The sequence below is a fragment of the Zea mays genome, chromosome 3, assembly GCF_902167145.1.
Source record: "Zea mays cultivar B73 chromosome 3, Zm-B73-REFERENCE-NAM-5.0, whole genome shotgun sequence".
NCBI lineage: Eukaryota > Viridiplantae > Streptophyta > Magnoliopsida > Poales > Poaceae > Zea > Zea mays.
This window is the reverse complement of record NC_050098.1, coordinates 225245932-225266410: the sequence shown is the minus strand read 5'-3', so window position 1 is coordinate 225266410 and position 20479 is coordinate 225245932. Positions and strand designations below refer to the sequence as shown.

Sequence of the window (20479 nt, the reverse complement as noted above, 5' to 3'; positions counted from 1 at the left end):
GCCTCCGGACAGCCGCTCGAGTGCTGGCTCGACCTCCACGACGACGAGCACGCCCACGAGACGCTCACCGCTTCGTGTCGGATCAGGGAGAGGGAAACTCACCTTGACCTGGGACGAAGCAGCAGTCCGCTCTCCTTTGTTGCGTGGCGTTGTCCACGCGAGGGAGTCGGGCGGTGACGGAGGAGAAGGGGCACGTTGCACGGGGAACCGCGCGACCGACAACCTGAATGTTCTCGTAGCGGCAGGGGTGGGGCAGAGGGGCGTCACCATGGCTGCTAAATCGGGCGGCGGCAACCCTAGACGGAGAGGTGTTTGCTGGGACGCAAGCGCGAGGAAGTGCAGGGGACGCTGACATTAAGGGCCCACTTGTCATGGTCGGGGTGGGTAGAACGAGGTGCGAGGAATATCCGCTTCGTCGATGGAAGGTGAGCGCTGGGATTGGAAAGGGATTGCAGGGGTAATGGAGTTGATTGCGGGGGCGGTCGCGGACGTGGGAATGAGACCGTTGATGGCAGCGATGAAAGCGCGACCACCATCCGGATCAGAGCGGAGCGGAGGATGTCGGTGGTGGAATGCAGAACCGTGCACCACACCGGTGTGGATGTCTACGCTCTACTCTTAAGAAGTAGTAGAGATATGAGGATCATGGTCGACTGATTATGCTAACTAACTCTTTAATATACTTTCTGCTTTCTCTCTCCTCTCTTTATATCTTACAAAGTACTATTCATCATGTGTCTCTTTTCTGTGAGTTTTTTTTGTAGGAGTCTAGAAGACGAAGAACAAAGTCAACGTTGTTGTCGGACTTAACCTACTTCTCGACGAACAATATGTTACATTCCTCGTTGCATTTACCATCGTAATAATGTCGAACACGAGTGTGTTAGCCCTGCTTCTTGATGTGAGATCTGAATCAGCGTGGACATGTCACTTGGTTGTTAATTAGCTGTCAATCAATGGCCCTAGTTTCTAGTAGTATGACAGAGAACCGCCGGACATTAGTACAGGGACAGTATTCATTCATACGCACCGTACGGAGATGGCGTCTACACGTATACAGGTACAACACGGAGGAGCACGCGACGGCCGACGACGGCGACACGTAGCCCCTTTCCAAAAAATTTCCGCCGTCTGATGTCGATGACGACGGAGGAGCCCAGCTAGCTCCCCAAAGTCAAGTCAGACCGGTTTCCACGAGCTTAATTACGCATTAAACAACACAGGTAATCACCTATCTAGCACATGCTGGTCTATTCCGTCCACGGACGACGCACTCCTGTGAGCCCATCCATTTCATTCAGGGTGAATAAACAAAGGTCAAAAAGGCAGGATCACGGAGGAATGGAGGATCCATGGGACGGGACGACGCAGCCTCCACCTCCCCCTCCACTGAGGATGACGACCATTGCCTTCCTCGCCTTTCCGTCGTCCGACAAGCAGGCAAGCGCAGCACGTTTTGGTTCCACGGCACTCGTCGTCGTCGTCGTCTCGCCGAGGAAGAGGGCGGTCTGCGTTGGAGCAGCGAGCAGCCTGCCCAGGCCAGGCCAGCAGGCCAGCAGAAGGGAAGGAACCGAAGTCAAACCACGCCGTGTACAATACAAGTACGTAGCACTGTAGCAGCAACGGAAGGAAGCAGAGAGCTCTTGTTGTGTCACTTCTTCGCTAAAAAAAGTTTGTTTAATTCTAAAACTGTCATATTATAAACTAAAACAAAATCTAAATGAAGCGTCCACTTTCAATGTAGATTTCGTGAAAATTTTATAGGTTCTTAGACATTCAACTCTACGGTTTTCCTTGTGTAGTTATATTATTGAAGATGTTTACTATATGACAACTTATTTAATAAATCGTAGTAGATGGTGGTGCTAAAGCGCGGACTGGACTACTGGACAGAGAGAAGCAAAAAGGACCAGCAAAACTCGTGGGGTTAAAACTTAAATCTCCGAGGAGTCTAGTCTCTCGAGGGCATACGAGGCGAGCAGGAGCGGCAGCACGAGGAAGACAGAAGAAGCAAAGCGAAGCAATCCTCCCCTGCTGCACAGAGTGGGCCGGGGCCACGGTTGCAGGCGCGAGAAGGAAGCAGTGTCCGTCAGTAGCAGCGGTGGAGGTGCTCCGCGGTCCTAGTTCAGTAGTTCTCCCCCTCCGGCGGTGGCAGCGGTCGGATCTGCGTCGCGGCGGCGGAAAGCACCCCCCGCCTGGAGCCCGGAGCCGTCCTTCTGAAGCTCGGCGGCGTCGAGATCTGAGTTCGGTCGCGCGGAGAGGAGGTTTCGCTGTGCCGGTGTGGTGCTCCCGGAGCCGCGCGCGGAGGCGGCGCCTTTGCGCATTGCCGTTCCGTCCGTCCCGTTCCTGCAAGCTCTAAGGCTTTCAAAGAATTGAAATCGGGGTTCTTGGGCTTTGCGCCTCGCGCCGTGATGTAAACTTGAGCCCTCGGATCGAAAAGGCCGTCCCTTTGCGCCGGCCGGCCGACCGGAGGTTTGGCGCTGTTCGGCGGAGGAGTTGGGGTGGGAGATGAGGATAGAAGGGGATGAGGCTGCGCAGATGGCGATGTGGAGCGCGACATGCGGGTGAGCGAGCGCGGAGGCACCGTTGCGCTCTGCCGCGTGAGCGCGACATGCTGGAGGGCGAGCCCCACAAGGCAGGCTGACGATGCATGCACGGAGGGCGGGCGGCACTGGCATGCGCGGAGGCAGTTTTTCTAGGGGAGGCGGGGGCACAAAAACAGTCTACACTATTGTCTTAATAGATATTAGAGACTTTAATAGGGTGTTTGGTTTGAGGAATGAGCTAGTCCATTATCTTCTCACTCCTCACTATTTTTGTTTGGTTTGTGGAATGGAATGAGTTGATCCATCACCAACTCATTCCTCATAGTTAGTTAGTACTAATATTAGGAATGAGATCATTCCACCAAATTTGAGGAATGAACCCATGATGCACCACCTCAATTTAGATGTAGTGATTCCTTAAACCAAACACCCCCTAAATGTCTCACGAAAATCGAGCCACCGTCTCGTACATGCCCTTATCCCTCTCGCCCCGCATCCCATCACCCGCAGGCCGGAACAGCAGCCGTCAGCCATGCCCGCGGCGGCCTTCTTCTCCGCCGCGCTGCCCCCTCCCTCGCGTACGCTGTCCCGCCGCCTCGTCGTGTCCCGCGCGGCTGCGGCCGCGGCCTCAGCATCAGCATCCTCGTCCTCCGGGTGGCAAGGTGCGTGCGCTGATTCCTTTCCGCCTCACGTGACGCGGACCCGACCCTGCCATGCTGTTAGTCCTGCTGCTGCTGCATGCGTACTAGGCGACGAGACGAGACGAGTGGGGGCCGGAGGGGGCATCGTATCGCTGGATGATGCAGGGGCTCCCTGCTCACCGCTATCCGCTCGGCTTGACCGCTTGTTTGTGATTGGCGGCTTTCGCAGGTGGCGGGGGAGTGGAGTTCCAGGGCAAGGTGGGGTTCCTGGGGCTCGGGATCATGGGCGCGCCCATGGCATCCAACCTCATCAAGGCAGGGTAATCACTCCATTCCCTTCACTCTGCTTTCCCAGCTGCAGCCATGGCAGGCCGCTGTAAGTAGCTTTGTTTCTGCCCTTTTTTCAGCTGCGACGTCACGGTTTGGAACAGGACCAAGAGCAAGTGCGATCCCCTCCTCAGTCTCGGTGCCAAGTATGCCACCCTTTTCGTTTTCAACTTCGTCTTTACATACCCAATTTGCGACCCATTTTACTCAATGCATAGTAGTAGCACTCCGTAAGAATAAGTGCGTGCAAATTCCTGAAATGTGGCAGACCTCGTTGCTGGTAATTGAGTCTGGAGCCATAGGCCCAACCCAATTTCGTTGTTCAGCATGAATGGTTCTTCCTCAGTGTGGTGTTCACTCTTAGTTTACTTGAAAGATTCTTATGTTCTGCTGAAATTCCACTAAAAACACTCCAGATCAAGGAACCAAGCCCTTTACAGCCAGGATGAATTTACTTCCAGTGCTGCGTAGACAACGTTATTTCCTTATTCATGTTGACCCACAGCAAAACCAGTGTTCTATTGAAAATAAAAAAAGATGTACACCATGCATTCCTGCTTCCTCCAGGTACGAGCCTACACCGGCCCAAGTCGCTTCATCTTGTGACGTGACATTCGCGATGCTCGCTGATCCACAAAGCGCGGTATGTGCTTCATTCCAGAATTCAGACAGCAGTCTTCTCTGTTCATGAAAACTCACATGACAAAACCCAATCATGTCTCTGACGACATGTGCCTACTACAGGCTGAGGTTGCATGTGGGTCCAGTGGAGCTGCTGAAGGGTTGGCCCCTGGGAAAGGGTAACTGACTAACTAACCTAGCTCTGAAAAACAATGATCCATCAGAGAGCTTGCCTGGAGCATACGGGGACGCATAACTAGATGACGTTACCTCTTATCTTCTTGCCTGTAACCTGCAGCTATGTCGATGTGTCGACGGTTGATGGTGCTACATCCAAGCTGATTGGTGAACGCATTACAAGTACTGGAGCATCTTTCCTTGAGGTAGTCCCTGGGCCCTGCCACCGTTTACAGACCCTTCCTGTACAATGAAACTGTTCAGCTGCTTGTCCCATTGTATCAACCAAAAGTGTAATTGCAATGCCTGTACTTCGCTCCAGCGCTAACTCGATAACTTTTCAGTAGGCTCCAGTTTCAGGCTCGAAAAAACCAGCAGAAGATGGGCTGCTCATCTTTCTTACTGCAGGTAAACTAATGCGTCCATGGTCAGTAGTTGTAAAAGCCCCTTTTCTGTTACCTGAAACTGTAAACACTACTGCACCAAGGTGATGAGTCCTTGTACAAGAGAGTGGCGCCCCTCCTTGATGTCATGGGGAAGGTTAATCTCCTATCTGCAAAGTACCGTTTCCTTGATCACATTCTGTACCGAGAAAATGCGCTAATTTTTTCTGCCTTATTCTGAAACCAGTCAAGGTTTTATCTTGGCGATGTAGGCAATGGTGCTGCAATGAAGCTCGTGGTTAACATGGTCATGGGGAGGTGGCACAAAATCATTCGTTATCTAGTGCATTTTAAATTTGAGCAAAACCTCTGGATGTTGTCACTAAATGTTTTGGTTCCTTTGGTGAAATATTGCAGCATGATGGTTTCCTTCTCAGAAGGGTTGCTCCTGAGTGAAAAAGTCGGTTTAGACCCGAATACTCTCGTCGAGGTAATTTCTGGAAGAGAAACAAAAACAATATGAACTCCACACTGCAGCAGTATCAAATAGTGAAACTCCGATATAGAGGGAATCTAATCTAGGGCACTTTGGTCGTTGCAGGTTATTTCCCAGGGTGCTATCAGTGCCCCCATGTTCTCTCTCAAGGGCCCATCCATGGTTAAAGCTGCATATCCTCCTGCATTTCCTCTGAAGCATCAACAGAAGGTAGCACCTACTTGCTTGTCCATTCATCTAGCAGTAACGAACAGTTCCATTTGCGTCTGGCCTGACCTAATCACGACTGAGCAGAGCTCCTGCCACTAATGAAACAAACAACTCATGGCAGGACTTGAGGCTCGCATTGGCCCTGGCGGAATCGGTGTCCCAGTCCATTCCTACAGTTGCAGCTGCGAACGAGCTGTACAAGGCTGCAAAATCGCTCGGCCTTAGTGACCACGACTTCTCGGCGGTTATTGAAGCGCTGAAAGCCAAAGTGCAGAGCCAGAGCTCACAATAGTAGTTGCCTGTTCAGCAGAGCTCACAGTAGTTGTTGCCTCTTCAGCAGCTACCATTGAGGCAGCATTTTGTCTCGATGGATGAAGTTGACACTTAGGAAAATTTCTCAAGATCGCTACAGAAAAGTCTCAGAACAATACAATTTCTGTATTCGTAAATATTTTCTCAAACATCACAACGACGACATTTCCTTAAGGAAGAAAAAAAACTTTCATTAAAGGCTAGTTGGGGAACTTAAATCTTCTTCTGGATTCCCGGAGATTGAATAAAAGATTAGTTCATTTTTCCACTCAATACTCAGGAATTCTAGAGGAGATTTAGGGGTATGGGTGTTTGGTTTGAAAAATTAATTCATTCTAAATGAGATGTTATATCATGATCCATTGCACAAATTTAGTAGAATGAATTCATGTCTTATATTATTACTAACTATTAGCCTATAAGAAATGAAATGGTAATGAAACAACTCATTCTATTCTACAAACTAAACAATAAAGTGAGAAGTGAGAAGATAATGAACTATATCATTTCTCAAACAAAAGGTTGTTTGGGAACTCAAAACGCCTCTGAATTACTGGTGTTTGAGTAGGAAAATGAGCTAATTTTCTACTCAATCTTCGGGAGTCTTATAGGAAATTTAAGTTTCTAAACTAGTCCTAAGTTTCAAGGTAACCCTAAAAAAGAATAATAAAACTTTATTGGTGACAAGCACCACCCCATGTCTATGAAGCGCGTTGGCTAAATAAGAAATGGTGTTGATGGTGCGTGAGGAAGAACAAAGGATCGTTTTAGCCTGGCAAAACATAGCATACAACAAATGAGCATCGAAGGGGCTGACGAATCGATTCGGCAGCTGCCACATTGTATTCAAGCACACAGGACATCTTATTCAGAATGTATTACAATTTATGCTCTGTTAGGGTGAAGGCGGCAGGCAGATCGAAATGTAACAATTCTTGGGGTGTAAACAACAGAAATTGTTTTCGATTTGGGTACAAAACTGATCCAATCACCAGCTAAATGTGCCTCCTACTACAATGCATAAAGTTTTCGTTTCTGCTTCGCACTCGAGGCACGTGAACAGTAGCTTCCACACAATCAGTATGTTCTGTTGCTGCAGCAGTTTAGCATACTACCGAGGACCCTCGTTGAACGTTAATTGCTGGAACAGCTTTGCTTGTTTGGTGAAATATACACAATGCAAACCAGTGGGGGTGCTCTAATGTGCTAAGATCCCATACCAGCCACCCCCTTAGCTTTGGCTGCCGCCTGCTGTGCTGCCGCGGCGGCGGCTGCTGCTGCTGCAGCAGCTGATGCAGCTGGTGATGCGGGGGAAGCTGGTGCGACTGAGGCCTTCTGTGGTGCTTCGATAGTATGCTCATGTTGCTGTTTGTTATGAACCTGGGCTAATATGTTCTTTATCTGGGCTCCTGTGAGGGTCTCATGCTCAAGAAGTGCGTTGGCTAGAGCATGGAGCTCTTTGTTGTGTTTTGTAAGAATGGTCTTCGCATTGCTGTATGCATTCTCCAAGAAGTTCTTCACCTCCTGCTCGATCGCAAGTCTCGTTTCTGAGCTCATGCTCTTTCCATCGTCCTCGTAGTTATAAGAGACAAGGCCGACCTGCTTGCTCATGCCATACTTAGTAACCATTGCTCTCGCCATTGCGGTCGCTTGCTGGAAATCTGACGACGCACCGGATGTCACCTCAGTATCCCCAAAGATAAGCTCTTCTGCCACACGGCCTCCCATGCAGACATCCAGTTTTGCTAGCATCTGTTTCCTTGACACACTTGTCTGGTCTTTGTCGGGGAGTTGGGCCACCATTCCTAGGGCCATCCCCCTAGGTACGATGGTAGCCTTGTGGACAGGGTGAGCTCCTTCTGTGTGGATTGCAACAAGGGCATGCCCTCCCTCATGGTATGCTGTCAGCTTCCTGCATTCGTCAGAGATAACTGCCGACTTCCGCTCACTACCCATCATGATTCGGTCCTTTGCATACTCAAGATCATCCATTGTGACAGCTTTTGCACCATCCATGGCAGCCTTAAGAGCAGCAACATTTACCAAGTTAGCAAGGTCTGCACCAGAGAATCCCGGTGTTCCTCTAGCAATGATCATTAAGTCCACATCATCACCTTTCAAGATCTGCAATAAACGAGTAGGACGGTAAGAGGCAATATACGAGTGGGACAGTAAAATAATAAAAGGTCTCAAGATCACCTTTGACATATGGGATTCTAGAATTTGGCGTCGACCTTCAACATCTGGGTTGGGAACAACAATATGACGGTCAAAACGCCCAGGTCTGACTAGGGCTTTATCTAGCGACTCAGGAAAGTTCGTTGCAGCAATGACAATTATCCCCTCATTCTGCTTAAAGCCATCCAACTCAACGAGCAGCTGGTTCAAGGTCATCTTCATATACTGTTGATCCTTAGGATTCCGACTCCCACCAATTGCGTCTATTTCATCAATAAATATTATGCAAGGAGATCGCTTCTTTGCAGCAGCAAAAAGGTCCCGCACTCTCCGAGCTCCAACTCCCACAAACATCTCCTCAAACTCGCTTCCACTGCAAGAGAAGAAAGGAACACCAGCTTCACCAGCAATAGCCCTAGCTAGCATGGTTTTCCCAGTGCCAGGAGGGCCCACAAGCAAGACACCTTTAGGAAGTTTTCCACCAAGACATGTGAAGCGCTGAAAATAAGAGCACAGTTTGTGAGCATCTTATAAAAACATATAATAAGACTAGTACGATGCCCGTGTGTTACGACGGCACACAATCATATTTGATGGTATTGGTTGGGTGGGCCAGGCCCTACCAACAGTGCAACAGCTGAGCGATACGTGAGGGCCCAGTAAGCCAGTGTGGTAGACCCTCCCCATAAAAAATACCCATAAAAATAAATTTAATATCGAAGAAAACATATAGTCCGCATACCAAATATTAAACTAATAAGAACAAATATTACACTTTATTTTAGTCAAAAGACCGAAAAATGTATGAGTTGAAAAGAAACATGACCCCCTTTTTATAGCTCGCTCATCTTTCTTGAACTAGGAGGGTGGTACTATGTGGGACAGATGCGCTGTGTGTGCTTTCTGTCGTGTTAGACCTGTATAGTTTCTCATGGCCCAACTATGGCGTAACGATCCACTTGTAGGCGACAAGCGGGAAGGGGGGGGGCTACGCACTATGCGGGAGCGCTGCGCTGCGGCTTCCTTTTGTGTTGGGCTGAGTAGTTTCTTATGGCCCATCTGTGGGGTAACGGCCTACTGATAGACGAAAAGAGGAGAAACTGACCTACGAGCGCTTCGCCCATGACACATGAAACTCGTGCTTTAAAAGGAGTAGAGATAGAGAAAGGTACTATCATGTGTTGTCAAGATGAGATGAGCTTAATAACTCATGACAGAAATATATATACAAAATGGAGGTAGCTCGGAAATTACCAAGTATCAACATGGCAAAAATATGAGCCTACAGCTTCACAAAAGCAATAGAATGGGTAGATCAATGATAAACTAAAAATGACAACTTTTACTTAATCTATTCAGTAACATAAAGAAAAATGTGGTTAAAATAGCAGGAAGAGTACTGCTGATAAAACAATACCAAACACTCTAAGCACTGATTTTTCACAAGTTTTGTGCGAACAAAGGTATTGTTTGATGAGTCCAAAAGCAATACATGGATTTTTTTTTAAAATATGGAGATTCAAACATGAATACATGATAGTTTCACATCACAGCATGGTGAACATTCTTACTCCCCCCAGCACACACATACAGGTGGAGAAAAAAATCTTCAAGTTGCATTATTTGACTTCATGAAATATGCCATTTTTGAAGGCTAATAATTAAAAAGGTTTTACCATGGGATCTCGAAGATAATGAACTATTTCTTCAAGTTCAGATTTTGCTTCATCAACACCCTTTACATCACTGAATTTTGTTTTAGACTCAATGCTTGGTTGAACCTCCTCATTCAGACCAAGGCCTACATTCAATTCATAAATGGTTAATGAGCTGTTCAATTCAGAAGATAATATAACTCTCTAACAATATCTAACCTTTGCTGATTCCTCTATCTTCGATGAGAGCACCAATGCCCGAGATAAGAAGGAAAGTTAGTGCAATGCTTCGGAAGGTACGCCAAAGCTGATCCTTAAATTGACCTGTTTCTGCTGTGACCATGTGAATAGGTGCATTTGCAGTGCCAAGAGCTCCATCTTTTGTTACTTGACCAGCACCAATTAATGCTGGAATGCTACTAAAGCTTTCTTCGCCCCTTGTCGAGGAAGCAACACCTGTACAGAAAATTCATAAGTAGAGTTTTTAAGTCATGTTAAACAAAAGACAAGCATTATCAACTTAAGGACTGCTACCCAGGCTTCACTAGAGGAATTTGAACTCTAGACTCATACACACAGGATTTGGATAAGTTTAGCCAAGAGCATAAAAATAAAGTATTATATAGAGAACAGGTTTCCCTGAATTAGTACTCCAAAATCTAATGTGTTTGTCTGCATATATAGTATAAAACAGCAATAAGTGGTTTAAGATTACCATTACTCTCGCAATTCTCATTTTAGTAAAACTCAATGTACAAGAATTTGATGACACGTACAAAACTAGAGATCTCTCTCCAATTACTCAAGAGATTAGTGTTTCAGTCATCCGTCCAACACATGCACCAAATCTGAGTGTTCCTGTTGTCTCAGGCACAAAAAGCAGTTGGAGTTCATCATGGATGATGTGGTCTACAAGTTGGAGTCAGACATAACATCTAGCTTCATTTGCAATTCTAATCCACATGTTGGGAAGAGAGAAGATCCTGAATGCAATGTGTATTCTTTGGCAGACTCGCTTACACGTCAAATGATCTCTGATTGTTTTTATTCGGTGTTATGTCAAAGCAAGAACGAGCAGTAGATGAATTCATAAAGGATGGGTACTAACCATACCTATTTATTACGTTAGTTTTCAGTCTCCTCTCATCACTGAATGTTGAGCCTACCATCTGGCCCCTCCTCACATTTTGCTGGTGCTACAGTGGGCCAGGCCCTACTGTGCTGTCCTGCACGCGGACAGAAGAGCTGGTGCCCAACTGAGTCGGTGAGCAGGCAGGCACATGGGCCAGCAGCTGTGACAATCAAGAAGTGCATGTGCCAGGCAATGTTATCAGATCGTCTAATCGATCCTAGTGACCATGGCAGCAACCAGCCCGACGGCTAATCATGAATCGTAGTGCATAGCTGATCACCACGGCACCAATCAGCCTGACTAATCGCGATTAGTCAGACTATTTGATAACACTGCAGCAGCAACAGCAGCAGCAAAGCTGGCAGCTGGATGTGGCTGCCAGGGCCTCCAGGCCATGCATGTGTGATGTTTACACTGGCTCCAGTAGCATGCATGCTACACAAGCCCAAAGTAAGAGCCAGGAAGATGGAATAAAGGTGCAGAGGTGGTTTTTGGGCTCCATTATCAAGCCATGTAAATAACTCCGCGCATTCCTAATAAAAATAATAGGAAGAAAACTAATATAAACCGATCACAGGTTTCTTTCCCGGCACCCTATCTTTTCTTATCAACCTCACTGTCACAGGTCTCCTTCCTGGTTCCAAAAAGGATAACTGCTACCACATCTCCATCTCAAAAATAGGTGCTACCAGCGAACCCTGCCGTTGCAACACGAGATGAGAATGCATCATACACAACCAGGAGACGGCGTTAAGTTTTCAAGAGCCTTCGCCCGTGGCAAAGCACATGCATATTTACTAGTCAAAGACTCAAAGTAAAGTCAAAACTAAAGTAGAGCATGAAGTTTTCTTTGACAGATCATCTATTGACATGAAAGATAAATATGTATGCATTTGTTAACTGCTGTGATTTATTCATAAGGATAGAAAAACAATTTGTATACAATACACAGACACCAAAACCTACTGGCAGGGCATTGGATGTATCCATAATATAAGAACGCAGCCACTATACATGTATTTTCCAAGTGATGCTACAACTAGAAAAATAAACAGTAGCTGCATCGCACACAGAATGTAACAGCATGCAAAATATTATCCACCATGAAATAAAGAAAATGTCTTAGGACTTTGGTACCTCTCTGCAGTGTTTTAAGCAAGGCACTTTCATCCAGCCTATCAACCCTTACAAGAGCTTTTACATACTCCGAAAGTGCTGCAGGATTAGAATGTAATGAAGGTTGGCTTTCAAATATTTGTATGACACGCTCTGGGTCACTTCTGTAAATCTCTTTAAGCAGAGAAGTTCCGCTTGGTGATTCTAAGTCTCGGACCCGGCGTGCAAGGCTACCAATGTAACTTGACTGGTTCCTCTCTTGTAAATGTCTAATCCTGGCACCTGTGGTGGGCAACAAGACAATATAGATGTCAAACAAAAAAGTGGGACACATTTTAGTAGTAGAAGACTGGCACAAATGGCACTGCATTAAAGAAAGTCATATACTGATAGCCATCACAAACAACTATAGTGAGTTAAGGGATATATAAGGCATGAAATTCTCAGCAGCAAATGATATGGAAACTCCTGCATTGAGCATGGTAGCTTTAGGAAGATGCAAATGTCGCACAGTTAGGCGGCAACATATTAATAGAGTAATAAGAAACAGATGCCTGTTGATATCTGCACCAATTCATTGTCACCTCAGTGTACCTGAAGTGATGTCACTTCGAAGAACACCCAAAGGGGAGGAAGCAACTAGTTCATTGTAGATTGCTTTTGCTGGTCGATGCCTTGCAATCTGCGACAGAACAACACAAAACACACACAAACCTGGATCAGCTAAAGCAACTAACATTCATATGTATACATACATCAACATGTATATAACACAATAATATCGCCAAGCAGATTATTTGATTACACAATTGTTACAATACAAAACATCTCAATATTCATTATTCAAATAGACTTGCCACTCATTTTTAGTTCTTACTGTTCTTCCTAAGGATTTGCTACGAGATACAGAATGACAATATAGTAGTGCAGATTATTCAATTGCGATCAACAATTGTTACAGACCATCTCTATGTTCATTATTTAAATGAACTTGCAATCAGTTTTTAGTTCCTACTGTATGTCAGGAAACGGGAAGACATCACTCAAGTCAAAAGGTCTTTTCGTGCGCGGAGGCCCAACCAACAGATTTATGGGCAGGATTGGACCTAGTAACCCCGTGTGAGCTGTGTGTTGTTTTAGGGCGTTGTCAGGAGGTGAACAGGGCGTGGAGAAAGACTTGAGCAGTAAGTTGGCGGCCGGCTGCGCCCGGTGTGAGCGTTCGTGAGAGACTCCCCAGAACTCTGTAATGCAAATCACTCTATAATGGCTTCGTGAGAGGTGTTGCACCGGGAGCGGTGCTCGAATTCGAGCTGTCTCTACCATCTACGGGTGATCGGTGCTGTTACAAGTGGTATTCGGAGGCTGACGATCCTGGCGGAACCGCCAGAATACGTGCTGCGTCCGCAGTACAAGACACGGGGGCAACTTCAATCTTCAATCGGAAGCCATGGAGAAGAGTATCGCTGATCTGGCTTCTATCCCTCAGTTGATGCAGCAGCAAAATGAAGCCATCAAGTCGGCGTTGGAGGAAAACACAGCGATGATTCGGGATATTTCTCTCTGGAAACCCCAAGTCGATGCTGATGTGGGCTCACTGCGAAAGCAGATGGGCATGATCTCGGAGAAGGTGGGCACTCTGGTGGAATTTCGTGAAGCGCTACAGCCCGCCCTCAAGGTGTTCGAGCGTACGTCTACAGAGATGACGCCTCCAGCAGTGGCGTCAGGACTTACGCCGTTTCTTAATTCAGCTCAAGGACCAAATGGCCATCGTCTTCATGATACTCACCGGAGTGATGGTTTTGGGGTGGTGACCAACTGACCACCCTAACTCCACCTCCGGTCACAGGTGTGCAGCACTTTTCGATCTCTGGTTCCCCAATTAATACTGCTCCTCACCAGTTAGAGCCGGTGTTGCCTACATCTGTTTATCCTGCTCATTTAACTGCATCCCTACCGAATCTCAGTTTTCCTCAATTCGATGGTCATCATCCCAAGGTGTGGAAGACCAAGTGTGAGTCTTACTTCGAAGTTTTTGCCATCCCAGTTGAGTTGTGGGTTAAAATTGCCTCTCAATTTTGTGGGCACAGCTGCCTTTTGGCTTCAATCTGTAGATCCTGCTATACGACACACTCATTGGTCTGAATTTTGTGCGGACGTGAGCGCCCATTTCGAACGTGATCAACACAACCACCTTATACGTCAGTTCTTCCATATTAGACAGACAGCAACTGTTACTGAATATGTTGATCTCTTTGATTCTATTATGCACCAGCTTCATGCCCATGATCCTTCATTCAGTAGCCATAATAAATAGATTCGTTGATAGTCTTCGCTCTAATATCAAAGTTGTAGTTTTTATTCATCGACCTATGGACTTGGATACTGCTGTTTCCTTGGCATTGTTGCAGGAGGAGTTATCGGCATCGAGTGGCATGACTAAGTCTTATTCTTCAGTGGATCAGAGTGTCTTAACTGAAACGGTGACAAGAGCACCTCTGTCTGAAGTCTGAACCCCGCAAAGTTACAGATCACCACAAACCTGACTCGGAAACCAGTAAAATGTCAGGTCTCATGGCTTACAAGAAGGCAAAAGGTTTATGCTACAAATGTAAACCACAAGCGCAGTGCTACGGTCCCTTTGCACGTACTATAAGAACTGTGGCAGGTGCTGGACAATTCTCAGTCTCCTGACACGTCTGAGGACCATATTGATGACACTGGTGAAGATATCATGGTGCTGTCTGCTCATGCTGTTCAAGGAACTGAAGCCCCTGAGACAATGAAATTGTTGGCATCTCTTTGGAGTAAATCAGTGATCATGTTGGTCGACTCGGATAGTTCTTCATCTTTTATCAGTGAGCTAGTAGCCCCTTTCGGTCCTTCACCAGTGCAGCTATCTCACTCTCTCCAAGTCAGAGTGGCAAATGGACAAACTATTGATTGTAGCCAAGAAATCCCTCACTGTAAAATATCCTTGCAAGGTTATAGCTTTGACATCAACTTAAAGGTTTTGCCCTTGCAGTGTTATGACATAATTCTTGGTATGGATTGGTTGATCTCCAATAGCCCGATGGAAATACATGGCAAGAGAGATGGCTATCCTTTCAGTATAACAGTGAGAAAGTCTGTTTACATGGATTGCAAGCAGATTTGACAAATTTGGAACAAGTTTCTTTGCAACATTTGAATCACTTGGCTTCCTTGGATGAATTATGGTGTATGTTAGAGCTGCAGCAGGTGGTGGAAACTGATTCTACTCCAGTGATTTCAGTGGAAATTCACAAATTGATTCAGGAATTTTCTTGCTTGTTTGACAAACCAAGTGGTTTACCGCCACCTCGGTCCCATTGTCATTCCATACCTCTCATACAAGGAGCTACTCCCTTCAGACTTCGGCCATACAGATAAAAAGATGAAAGAGACAAATCACAGAGTTGTTGCAAAATGGAATGATCCAGCCAAGTTGTAGCCCCTATGCTTCTCCGGTTATTTTGGCTAAGAAAACTGGAGATTGGCGTCTGTGTTTTGATTACAGACGTCTCAATGCCCTCACGGTGAAAAACAAGTACCCATTGCCAGTAATTGACGAGCTGCTAGATGAATTACAGGTGCTATGTGGTTTACTAGCCTGGATTTAAGCTCGGGTTACCACCAAATCCAAATGGAACCTGGGGACGTTCCTAAGACAGCCTTTCAAACACACAACAGTCATTATGAATATCATGTCATTCTCATTCCTTATGGGGTCACCGGGGGACCAGCTACATTTCAGCTCACTATGAATTTGGTCTTGGCCACTCTCCTGCGTAAGTGCGTGGTTGTGTTTATTGACGACATATATTAGTCTATAGCACCACCTGGGCTGATCACTTATCCCATCTAAGGGCTGTTTTTTCCCAGTTGGATCAACACAAATTTTAGGTGAAACTTTCAAAGTGTTCCTTTGCTCAAACCAGCCTGCATTACTTAGGCCATGTGATCAGCAAAGATGGAGTATCTACTGATCCCTCCAAAGTGGCTGTGATTCAGTCTTGGCCCACTCCCAGATCGGTCAAGGATATCAGAAGTTTTTTTTTTGGGGGGGGGGGGGGGGGGGTTAGCAGGCTACTACAGGAAATTTGTGCACAACTTTGGTATTCTATCTCGGTCCCTTACTTCTTTACTCAAAAAGGGCCAAGTTTTCATGTGGCATGACGATCAGGAATCGGCTTTCCAAGCTCTCAAAACGGCTTTGGTCACAGCACCTGTTTCGGCCTTGCCAATTTTTTCGAAGCCTTTTGAAGTTGAAACTGACGCCAGTGACAAAGGTATAGGCACCGTTCTACAATAAGGTGGTCACCTTATTGCTTTCATCAGTGAAGCTCTGGGTCCCGGCATCAAGGACTGTCTACATACAAGAAAGAGTGTTTGGCTATATTGCTAGCAGTGGACCAATGGCACTCGTACTTGATAAGTGGCGAGTTCATTATACGCACCGACCAACGCAGTCTTATACACTTGGATGATCAAAGGTTAACCACACTGTGGCAACAGAAAGCTCTCACCAAATTGTTGGGGCTACAATTTTGTTGTTACAAAAAGGGCAGCACTAACCGAGTGGCAGATGCTCTTTCTAGACTGCCAACAGAACAAGTCATGGCTCTGTCGGTTCTTCGGCCCCTCTGGTTCCAGGAAGTTTCAGATTCTTACTCTCGTTATCCTGACACAACTCCTTCGATTCAGGCATTGGCTCTCAAGCCCCCCTCTGGTTATTACAGTATCCATGATGGCATCATTAAGTATAAGAATCACATCCTTCTACCTAAAGCCTCGGCTTTCCCTGAGAAGATTTTTAACACACTGCATACTACACCTGTGGGGGTCATTCAGGTTTTTTGGTGACTTACAAGAAAATTAAGAAGCTCTTTGTATGGTCAGGCATGGAAAAGATTATACAATTATGGTGCAGTCAGTGCACAATCTGTCAACAGGCAAAATCTGAAAGAATCATGTATCCAGGCCTTCTGCAACCTATTCCAGTACCTGAGGGTGCATGGCAAATTATCTCAATGGACTTCATTGAGGGTCTACCTTCCTCCAATCACTACAACTGCATTTTAGTAGTGGTGGACAAATTCTCCAAGTTTAGTCATTTCATACCACTAAAGCATCCCTTTTCGGCCATAACTGTAGCCCGACAGTTCATGGACACAGTCTTTAAACTCCACGGTTTTCCCCAAGCTATCATCACGGACAGAGACAAAATCTTCACAAGTGCTTTATGGAAAGAACTGTTTTGATTAGCCCAAGTGGAACTACGCTTGACACCTTGACCATAGCCTACCATCCTCAGTCCGATGGACAAACAGAAAGGGTGAGCCAATGCTTAGAAACATAACTACGTTGCTTCGTTCAGTCATGTCCAACTAAATGGAAGCAATGGCTGTCACTTGCAGAATTTTGGTACAACACTAGTTTTCACTCGTCCTTGCAGCTAATTCCATTCGAAGTGCTATATGGCCATCCTCTACGTCACCTGGGACTTGAATTACAAGATGCTTGCAATGTTCCAGCTTTACAAGATTGGCTGTCTGAACGTAAGGTTATGCTGCAGCTAGTGAAACAACAACTTCAGAGAGCTCAGCACCGTCAGAAGAACCAGGCTGATAAGCATCACTCGGACAGAGTCTTCCAAGTTGGAGATTTGGTTTATTTGAAATTACAGCCATACATTCAATCGTCAGTGGTCAAGCGAGCAAATCACAAGTTAGCTTTCAAGTATTTTGGACCATACCCAGTGGTTGCCAGGATCGGTCAAGTGGCCTATCAACTGCAACTGCCTGCTTCTTCATCTATCCATCCTGTTTTTCACGTCTCTCTTCTGAAAAAAACTATTGGCCCAAATGCCCAGGTCAGTTCTAAGCTACTTGATTTGTCTCACTCTTTACAATGGCCTGAGCAGGTGCTGCAGAAACGCTGTGTACAACACCACAACAAGGAGATTCCTCAACTGTTGATTAAATGGTCTTCATGGCCGGTGGAACTCGCTACATGGGAGAATGAAGATTCAATCAAGCAACGTTTTCCAGGAGCTGAGGCTTGGGGACAAGCCTCTTCTCAAGGGGAGGAGAATGTCAGGAAGCGAGAAGAAGACATCACTCAAGTCAAAAGGCCGTCTCGTGCGCGGAGGCACAACCAACAGATTTATGGGCCGGATTGGACCCAGTAACCCTGTGTGAGAGCTGTGTGCTGTTTTAGGGCGTTGTCTGGAGGTGAGCAGGGCGTGGAGAAAGACTTGAGCAGTAAGTTGGCAGCCGACTGCGTCCAGTGTGAGTGTTCGTGAGAGACTCCCCAAAACTCTGTAATGTGATCCACTCGATAATGGCTTCGTGAGAGGCATTGCACCGGGAGCGGTGCTCGAATCCGAGCTGTCTCTACCGTCTACGGGTGATCGGTGCTGTTACACTGTACCATCCTAAGAATTAGCTTCACTAGACACAGAACGAGAAGTTGACAATATAACAGAGCTGATTAAGACTACGAGCAACAATTGTTACAGATCTCAATATTCATCATTCAAATGGACTTGCCATCAATATTTAGTTATTATTACTGTTCCGTCCTAAATTAGTATACCGGAACACAGAACAACACACTAGATGACATCTGGACTTAAATCTAGAGTTTCCTGTAAATTCTCATACAGATACAGGCTATCACAATAAGCTGACGACAGGCCGTATAATAGACCCTCCAGAGTTTAAACTAAAAGAAGGGATTGTTTCTATTACTAGCGGAAATTAATAACGGTGACAAAACGCAAACTGGATCATTGTTTGGCCAAAATCAGTAGCCGAGACATCCTCACAGGCAGCTCCCAAGATAGCCATGTGTACCGACAAGATATAAGCAGGCGTTGTTCGTATCCGCAGAGCCCAACAACGCAGCCCCCGATCCCGCCCAGACACCCCAAGATCGAAGATTTGAGGCCACCACCGTACCTCCATACAACAATAAAGCGCGGTAACGAAGAAAAGATCGGGCAGAACTCTCACCTGGGTGAGGACGCGCCGCCACGCCATGGGCCTGAATCCCTAGCCCTGGGCCGCTCGGTCCAGCGAGATCCCGAAGAAGAAGCGCCCACGCGGTCGGGGCAGACGAACGATCCCAAAGGAAACGAGCCTCGAAACCGCGCGAAGGGGAGGCAGGATTATACGTGGTCGGTGGCGGCGTGGTTGAGGCGGGCGCGGGGATGAGCGGATGTAGGCGGCGGCGGCTCAGGTCACGCGCAAGCAGTCGAGGGTGGACAGGAGAAGCGGCGGAGAGGAAGACGACACGAGGGAGAACTCCGATTTTTTCCTTTTCTTTTATTTCTGTCCCTCGGATTCGGAGGCAGCGGCGGATGCTCTAGTAGAATAAAAATATTCAAATACAAATAAAGTGTAAGTAGTATTTTGAATTTACTTGTGGAGTAGGGATGAAAACGGACGTAGAACCCCTCTTGTTTCCGTATCTATATTTTATCATCGAAAACAGGATCGGGTACGAAATAGTCGGGAATATAAATGAAAGCGGGGATAAACAGAATTATGAAAACGAAGAAACAGAAATACTAACAAAAACTCATAATTTAATACAAACAGAAATGGTATTGATGTTTGGCTAGTGATTGATTGGCAGGACAATCACATAAAACAAATAGATAAAAAGAGGTAATATTTTATTGTTGTTTGGTTGTTAATGGTGTACATTTAGCTACATCTGATTTTGTTTAAGACTTTAGACCACTTGTCGTTAAAAAGAACCGGTGGTTACAATGATCACTTATACTATAATTTGTCACCTAAAGACATGGGTCTTTAGTTTGTATACTAATGCATATTAGGCTCGTCCCGTATTTATAAAAATATAGAATAAATACGGGTTCAATCCAGATAAAAACAGGATCCAAAAAAACAGATGGAATAAACACTCTCCCGTTTCCATACCGTTTCCATATTTTTCCGTAAATACGAAAACAGTCGGATCAAATATAGAAAACGGTACGGGACGAGATTTTACCCGTCCGTTTTTAACCCTAAGGTGGAGGTGGAATAAAGACATGTTTGGAAGCACGAAGAAACTGATTTATGAAAAGTGAGATGGTTTCAAATATGCTAGTTTGTATCTTAGGTAATATGCTAGTTTGTATCTTAGGTCCTGTTGTTTCCTTCCAAAATCATATAATCCTGCTCATAGATTATATAAGCACATATTAACGTGCTTATGAATTATCATAATATATAGGTATCTAGATTACTTAATTAATCTCTACTATCTCTTAAGAATGCAGCGTAGGCGTCCACAGGGTGGACGTTCTGTCCCCCCGACATCCTCACCTTCGCTCCGCTCCCTGAAGCCGTGATCGAAGCCGCCATCAACGCCCTCCACCCCCTCCGCTCAGGTCCCCCTCCGCGGCAGCGGCAGCCGGCATTCCCAGCCCCCAAAATCCTATTTCCCTCTCCCACACCACGCGCCGCGCCCGTCTGATTCCGCCCGCCAGCCACGCCCGCAGATCTCGCTTCGGCGCCCTGATTCCGTCGTATGCAAGGTCGCAGCCCTGCCTTCCATCGTCGCCCCCATGCCACGCTCCCCTTCCATCCTCGCTCACTTCCAGCCGCCAACGGAGCCCCCCGCGTATGTCTGGCAGAAACTGTAGAGACCGTC

The 20479-nt window shown here is 46.3% G+C and overlaps 2 protein-coding genes and 1 non-coding gene across 3 annotated transcripts; 1 reads left to right on the top strand and 2 right to left on the bottom strand.

Annotated features, from left to right (window-relative positions):
- The first annotated feature begins 1014 nt into the window (after window positions 1-1014).
- On the top strand, window positions 1015-5981 carry LOC103651518 (glyoxylate/succinic semialdehyde reductase 2, chloroplastic). The gene is made up of 12 exons (XM_008677160.4): window positions 1015-3208; window positions 3417-3507; window positions 3595-3660; window positions 4082-4157; window positions 4259-4314; window positions 4434-4518; window positions 4660-4720; window positions 4800-4852; window positions 4943-5013; window positions 5113-5185; window positions 5297-5401; window positions 5523-5981. The coding sequence occupies exons 1-12, from the start codon at window positions 3079-3081 to the stop codon at window positions 5691-5693; spliced, it is 1038 nt and encodes a 345-aa protein (XP_008675382.1). The 5' UTR covers window positions 1015-3078; the 3' UTR covers window positions 5694-5981.
- A 541-nt stretch (window positions 5982-6522) lies between these two features.
- Window positions 6523-19024, bottom strand: LOC100382151 (uncharacterized). Its single transcript, NM_001174911.1, has 7 exons — window positions 18829-19024; window positions 12389-12476; window positions 11816-12076; window positions 9766-10002; window positions 9568-9692; window positions 7913-8389; window positions 6523-7837 (listed from the first exon to the last, which is right to left on the bottom strand). The coding sequence occupies exons 1-7, from the start codon at window positions 18853-18855 to the stop codon at window positions 6920-6922; spliced, it is 2133 nt and encodes a 710-aa protein (NP_001168382.1). The 5' UTR covers window positions 18856-19024; the 3' UTR covers window positions 6523-6919.
- On the bottom strand, window positions 8494-8697 carry LOC111591217 (U2 spliceosomal RNA). The gene has a single exon (XR_004857448.1). It is a non-coding gene; the product is annotated as a U2 spliceosomal RNA (small nuclear RNA).
- Window positions 19025-20479: the final 1455 nt, after the last annotated feature.

Coding starts and splice junctions, on each gene's coding strand:
- LOC103651518 (XM_008677160.4), top strand. CDS start 3,079: ATGCCCGCGGCGGCCTTCTTCTCCGCCGCGCTGCCCCCTCCCTCGCGT. Junction 3,508..3,594: donor TCCAACCTCATCAAGGCAGG/GTAATCACTCCA, acceptor CCCTTTTTTCAG/CTGCGACGTCACGGTTTGGA. Junction 4,721..4,799: donor GCTCATCTTTCTTACTGCAG/GTAAACTAATGC, acceptor TACTGCACCAAG/GTGATGAGTCCTTGTACAAG.
- LOC100382151 (NM_001174911.1), bottom strand. CDS start 18,855: ATGGCGTGGCGGCGCGTCCTCACCCAG. Junction 8,390..9,567: donor ATTATCTTCGAGATCCCATG/GTAAAACCTTTT, acceptor TCTTATTTTCAG/CGCTTCACATGTCTTGGTGG. Junction 7,838..7,912: donor TAGAATCCCATATGTCAAAG/GTGATCTTGAGA, acceptor CGTTTATTGCAG/ATCTTGAAAGGTGATGATGT.